At 26.5% G+C, this 7449-nt stretch overlaps 1 protein-coding gene across 1 annotated transcript; it reads right to left on the bottom strand.

Annotated features, from left to right (window-relative positions):
- LOC107619056 (aquaporin NIP6-1) lies at positions 2929 to 7044 on the bottom strand. Its single transcript, XM_016321264.2, has 5 exons — positions 6691 to 7044; positions 6299 to 6523; positions 5722 to 5916; positions 4177 to 4238; positions 2929 to 3412 (listed from the first exon to the last, which is right to left on the bottom strand). The coding sequence occupies exons 1-5, from the start codon at positions 6931 to 6933 to the stop codon at positions 3205 to 3207; spliced, it is 933 nt and encodes a 310-aa protein (XP_016176750.1). The 5' UTR covers positions 6934 to 7044; the 3' UTR covers positions 2929 to 3204.

Below are 7449 nucleotides of genomic sequence, written 5' to 3'. Positions count from 1 at the left end.
ATAAATATTATTTTTGTTAATATAATAATACTTAATTAAATATAGGTTTAATTATTCTGTTGGTCCCTATAGTTTCGTAAAATTTTTAATTAGGTCCCTATACTTTTTTTCTTTTTAATTGGGTCTTTGCACCAAATTTTTTTTTTCAATTAAGTCCCTCTTAGTAGTAATTGGCTTAATTTTATAGGACCCAACTAAAAAAATAATTGGTACATAGGCCTAAATAAAAGGAAAAAAAAGTGTAGGGACCCAATTAAAAAAAATTTTTGGTACAAAGACTCAATTAAAAAAAAATATATATAAGAACCTAATTGAAAATTTTGTAAAACTATAAAGACCAACAAAATAATTAAACCTTAAATATATGTATACATTTTTTTATAAGCTAAACAACGGGGCAACAAAATTAAATTAAACAATGAAATAAAAAAATAAAAAGACTTGCTTTCTTGTGAAGGAAGGAACTCTTGATCTATTTTGAGAAGACTTGTTATTGAGAAGAAATTGCTACAAGCAACCAACATGGATATTTATATTTATATCTTAATCTACAACTCAAGTGAGTTGAGACAATTATTAATTAAGCAATAGAGTTTAGTTTTGAACTTTCCATAAGATATGTAAATAGATGGAAAGATTTACAGAAAATTGTCAAAATATACTTTTAAAGATTTTGATTTGACAAAAATAAATTTTAAATAGTTTACATAATAAAAATCTATCAAATATATGAAAAATTTGTTAAAATATTTCATTTATTAACTTATATTGTTCTGTTAATAAAATAACATTGGCGTGATAAAAAGATAATAAATTGATGATCAAATAATTTTATCAAATTTAGAGTATTTTTAAATAATGTTATTTCAATTGTTTGAAATATCTTTTGTTTATACACTAATTTTAGGGTCTAATTTGCTAGTTTGCAAGAAGATTTACGAATTTTTTTCATATATTTTAGTTCCAAATTTTTTCATATATATAAGACAAAAGTAAATATTTGTTAAAAAAAACCCTTAAAAGAAAAATAAATAAATTAATAAAAACCCTAATTTAATCCATATTCTTAATTTTTCCCCTTCTCATGTTTATTAAGCATATCCAATCCATTAAGTCATTAACAGATTAGTTAGTGAAAATGTTAATAAAAAGGGCCATTTAAATGGAGCATAGAATAATTCATTCGTCTTCGACAAATTCTTAAATGGAGCTCTTTGATCCACGATGAATTAATTTTTAGCTTGTCGAGTTAAAAAATATCGTAAAAAAACTAAACAAAAAAAAGACCTATTTACACCCGTCTAAAAATAATAGTAATAATAATAAAAAAAGTCTATTTACACTTTTTTAAAATGCGAAAGCATGCTGGTTGTTTTTTTTATTTTTAATTAATTTTAGAATTGTATAAAAAAATAATATTAAAATTGATTTTATTATTTATATTATTTTATAAAATCTTAAAAATATCAAAATTAAAATTTTAAAAATAAGCACAAAACAAATAGACTCGTAAGATTTTATTAACACATTTTCAAGCATTAGGAAATCAAGTGCGCATAATTCAAATGTTAGGAAGTAAAGTACATTTACCTTTAATTTCTCACTTGTTTGGTTTATAGGCTAATAATATCGCATTAAGCATGCATCAAAAGAAAACTATTAGCATGATTGGGTGCAATAATTTTCTTCATTTTTGTTCATGAAAACAAAAATGTCAATGGTTTCCATTTATTGCTTCACTATATATTCAAAACCAAAGCTTTTGTCTTTTTTCCTTTTCAACTAAAGCCGCTAGACTTCACATTTGCACTACAACACATCAACTTAAATAATTGATGGTACTTTTATTATGCTATTTTTTATTTTGATATTCAATAAATATCGAACTCTATACTTTTATTTATAGAAACTCTGATATCATAATTTATTTAACACTACTTAAATAATTCATACGAAATGTGATGAATTTATTTAATTATTTAATACTATATATATTGTAGGTATCTCAATGTTAAACTCTTATTTGTTTTATTTTATTTTGAAATCATGGACCATTTTGATGCTTATATAGTTATATCATATCATATCTTTTCTGCCAGGTGTGTGGTGTAAATTTTTTATTCAAAAGACTATCTTTTTCCAGAAAGTTCGTCTCTGCCTAAAGAAAAGGCCTTTGGAGGAAAAAGTTGATTTCATTGGTGCTTTCTAATTCATTTGGAAGAGTCTCTTTCTGTCGAGCACTTGATGGTAGATATAATAATACTCATCACTTCACTCATAACTTAACTTACTAATCATTTTTTTGTGTTCTTCTCTTTGTCTTTATTATTGTTCCTTTTGTTTTTCTTTTTCTTTTTTCTAAGTGCAATAAGTCATGCTACTCTTCTTTTTTGGGATTGTAATTTGTAATTAGTAATTCTTTTATTCATTCAATGCAATTATATCTATTATTCACATTGTTTAATATTTTCATTGTTTACTTATACTTTTCTAATTACAAGCAACTATTTTGTATTAAGAGGATAGTTTTAAAAAGAGCGAATAAAAAATTTGGCATATTAAAAATGGTAAAAATTTATATATAATTATCTTTATGTGAAGTTATTAGTTAAAAATTGTTAGATAATTTAATATATTTGATTAAATTACTATCTAAAAGTTTTTAACTTTAATTTTATATAAAAATAATTACACGTGAATGTTCATCGTTAAAAATATTAAATGGCTACACGATGGTGTAATTATTTTAAAAAATCATTCAAAATTGAAAAAACCTAATTAAATAAACCACGATAATTAAGTGAAAAAATTATAAATAAAATAAATAAAATATCACATGTTAACTCAAAAATTTAAGGGAGACAAAAAAAAGTATAAATCCATTATCCATCCAAATTAATCCCCTTTGTTTAATCAAAACTTAACCAATAGAGAACCAAATTTATACTCACTTTTTTTCTTGGATTTTCACCCAACCAATTCTATCCATATATCTAAACACCATTACATTCTAATATATAATATATATGCATATATAGCAAACATTATTATTATTCTCATTTGCTAATTTGCACGATATATATATATATACTTTTTTTTACATATATTATTTATTATATATATGATACATATAAGTTTATATATATCTTGTGTGGTTGATATATGTCCGGTGTGGTTGATTCTAATAATCAATTATTCTAATAATCACCTTCTGAAGCTTCCATGATTTGAAGGAGCCTTGAGTTCAGGGTTTTCATCTTCATTAGGAAGTTTAACAGCAGAATAAGCACCAGCACCACCAAGTGCACCAAGAATTGGAGCGATCAAATAAATCCAAATTGCTTTGTAATTATTTGCTGCAATTGCTGGACCTAATGTTCTTACTGGGTTCATTGATCCCCCTGATGCTGGCCTGTAATTAATAATATCATTATAATAATTAATTTATGTTTAACTATATAGACAATGGAATTCTTTTACATTTAATTATGTGTTTATTATTATTATTGCTGATAATGGGGACCATATATATTGAGTAGACATGAAAATTATATAGCCCCTATATAAAGAATTTATTCAAGTTGATCTTGAAGAACAAAGTTACTTTGGTATAACCATAATACGGTCCACACCCCAACATGCATGTATGTGTTACGAAACTATTGCTCACCACAAAAATATACAACAATTTTCAGAATTTATTTAAATTTTTTATGTTCTAAGAATTAGTTATTAATTGAATTGACATTTGAAAGCACTAGATATCCACTATATATCAACAATAATAATTAATAATCTTCTCTTCGAGATATAAATTTTCCTAAAAGAATTAATTAATCTGTCTATGTAATTGTTCATGTACACACAAGGACAATAATGTATGATCAAACTTATTGTTGTTCCTACCTCCTAGCTAGTGAGTCATGCATGCATGCCCTTGTTATTATGATTAAAAAATAACAAAAAAATTATCCTTCTCTCTTTCTTTCTCTATCTTTAATATGTTTTTCTCTCCTCTATTTTCTCATCTAAAAAAATAATTATATTAAATCGTTTNATATGAATAATTATATCTATACCAAATTTTATATATAAATGTTATTATAATAAATTAATAATTAATTATTTATATAATTATATGAAAGTGAAGTAGATTTGTTTGATAAAAGGACATACCCGGCTATGAGTATGTTGAGCATGACAGTGGCTCCCACCGCGATTCCCGCTAACTCTCCAACCTTTATTTATCACCATAAACAACTTCATCAATATTTAATATTATAACACATACACATCCTCCTTTTAATTAATATGTTAACATAATATCAATTTTGTTACTACATACAATCAATATTATAAGCAAGAGTTACGTTCATGGTGCAATAAACAAACACAGATTCCAAAATCTCACTGCCAAAACATGTTCATGTCACATATATAAAGAAAATTATTCATGCAAGTTGAATGATTGGGGACCAAGTACAAATACTTCTAATATAGATGAATATATTTTTCAACATTATTTTTTCTATATTCATTGACTCAAATATGGCAACCATAGTCCATAGCATTTTAATTTGGATTTTATTGGCACCGCCCTACCATCAAGGCTGCTTGTCTGGGTTGACTCTTTTTCAATAATAATAATAATAAATTAATAATAATAAAGAGATATATACAACCAATTATTTGGTTTACTCAACTATTCACAAAGTTTCTTAATTACCCATATGGCCATACACATACTAAAAAAAATAAAATTATTTTATTTTATTTATCTGATTAATAGTGCAACACACAGCAAATTAATGTCCTTTATTCAAGATATATTTAATTTGTTCTAAACGTATCTAGCTAGTAAATAAACATAATTATTATTCAGTAACAATAATTTTTTTTTCTAAAAATTTAAACTAATTAGAAGATAATAAAGAACAAATGAATAGAGTAGTATTTATGTTTACTAAAGTTAAAAAATGACTAATTATAAAATTTTAAAATCAGAGTATCCATTTTCAGAGAGAACTTGAAAATTTTATTGTTTTTTATATAATACTTCACTTCATTGAAAACTACAATTATTGCAGACGCATATGCACCCATTTTTAATATTTTTTTTTCATTGACTCTTGTCCTTTGTAGCTTGCAGATTAAACATGTACAGCCTCGGATGTCTTACTACTAATAAATGCACCCAATCATATAATAATAATCAATAAATAAAACAAAAAAATTATATATTATTCAATCTGATCCCCACAAAATAATAAAATAAACTTATAGTAATTTAGAGTTTCAACTTATAATATTACTTTAAAATATTTGTAATAAGGTAAGAATTTATAAGTTATTTTACACAATTTTTAAATTTTGTAAAAAAACAAAATAATAAATTTTTATTTTTTTATAAAATTTTAAAAACATAAAACACTAAAAGTAAATACAAATTAAACACACTCTTAGTCTTTTCTGCACAAGACACATGAAAATTTATACAAAGAAAATTGTTATCTTAATTTTGTTAACATAACCTAAAAATATTAAAAAAACTAATAATAAAAAGAGATTGGATTAAGCGGTATTTATTTTTCCGTCACCTAAACTAAACATTGTGAATATACTTCTTTTTCTAATTAGCCTTATTATTATTACTTAATTAAGGAATAAATTATTGGCAATTAGCATATTAAATATTATAGAGATAATATAATATATGCTTACAGCTCTAGTGTCGGTGGCGACAGCAGTGACAACAAACATGAGATTGAAGCTGATGATGAATTCTAAAGCAAAAGCTTGGCCATATCCTCCTGAAGGAACCGTCACTCCTCCCCCCATGAATGGATGATACACTCCCTTCAGTGCAAATGCCGCACACACTGATGCCAATATCTGTGCTCCAATATACATTGGCACCTGCATGCATGCCATATATATTTTAGTAAAAATTCATATACAATTATCTTTTTATAAAGTTAATAATTAAAAATTATTGCCAATGAGTAATAGTTCAAATGGCATAGTCTCCCCATACTTAATTAAAAGGTTGCGGATTCGAGTCTCCTATCTTTAGTAAAAAAAAATTAATTAAAAATTATTAAATAATTTAATAAATTTAATTAAATTATTAATTAACAAATTTTTAATTTTATATTAATTTCATATAAAAATAATTATATATAATTTTTTATCATATATTTAATTTATTTTTTAAAAAATACACGAATCTCAGCACACTCCATAAAGAGTTGAAAGATAATGACATATAAATAATTATATATGATTGACAAGTTCTTACATTCCTCCATGGGAAGTGCTTCAAAGCGGCAAAGGAGATGGTGACAGCAGGGTTAAGATGAGCACCGGATATATGTCCGGTGGAGAGGATGATCACCATAACAGCAAGGCCAGTGACGGCAGCACAGCCAATTAGAGTCTCGGATCCATTTGTCTTCTCGTTTACTATCGCCGCCGCTGTTCCGGCGAACATTAGAATGAACGTTCCGATGAACTCAGCTCCCACCTGATCATACAAATTTGAAATTAGTTAAGTGAGCAAACGGTTACAAGAAAAGTTAGTTATGAAGGAGTTGGGAGCAAGTTAGTTAGAGATGGCGTTTTATGTGACGAAACAGTTTGTAACAGAAATTAGTTACGATAGGAAGTGGGAGTTAGTTAGAGATGTACTACCTTTCTGGCAAGAGGAACAGGAGGAGGTGGCAAAGAGCAAGAGACTTTGGGTAAAGCACCATCTTCAATGGTCCATTCTTCAACGCTGAAACACTTGCAGTTCTTGAGGAGTGATTTTCTACTAAGACCTCCACCATTATTGTTGGTGGATCTGAAACCTCCGAAGAGAGGTGCACCTGGAGTCCCTGGTGTGGCTGGTGTTGATGGTGCTGATGGAATTTCTTCGTTAGTATGATTCTCCATTATTATTACTACTATCACTCTCTTTAATAATTGTTTCTCCTCTCTCAAAATCAACAAAATAGTAACGAGAGAGAGAGCGTTGAAATTGATGTGAGTGGTTCAAGAGTGTGAATTGGTATTTATATATAGGAAGGGGGTGAGAGAGAGAGAGAGAGAGAGATTTGGGTGTGTCTTTGGAAGTGGGTGGTGGGACACTCGTGAAGGGAGAAAGAGAGAGAACCTTCAGTGTCTTGGAGTAAGTAAGGACTTCTCTCTCTAACTTAAATCTTTTGTTAAAGGGGGTGCTGGGTAAATAATGACTATCTTGAATAATATGAATAATCACTAATCAAATAAAAATATATTACACCTTAATTTAATGTTACTAATTAAATTTATTCTTTTAACCCTATTAATTTACATTATTTACGTATTGTTTAAAAATATTGTTGGTTAGTTATACTTTTTTTTTTGTCAAAATAACATTATAAAAAGTGAATATATAAAAGAAATAAAATAAATAATAAGATCATTTTA

The sequence above is a fragment of the Arachis ipaensis genome, chromosome B09 (genome assembly GCF_000816755.2).
Source record: "Arachis ipaensis cultivar K30076 chromosome B09, Araip1.1, whole genome shotgun sequence".
NCBI classification, from domain to species: domain Eukaryota; kingdom Viridiplantae; phylum Streptophyta; class Magnoliopsida; order Fabales; family Fabaceae; genus Arachis; species Arachis ipaensis.
Note: the sequence above shows the minus strand (reverse complement) of the source record. Positions and strands in the feature narration are given on the sequence as shown.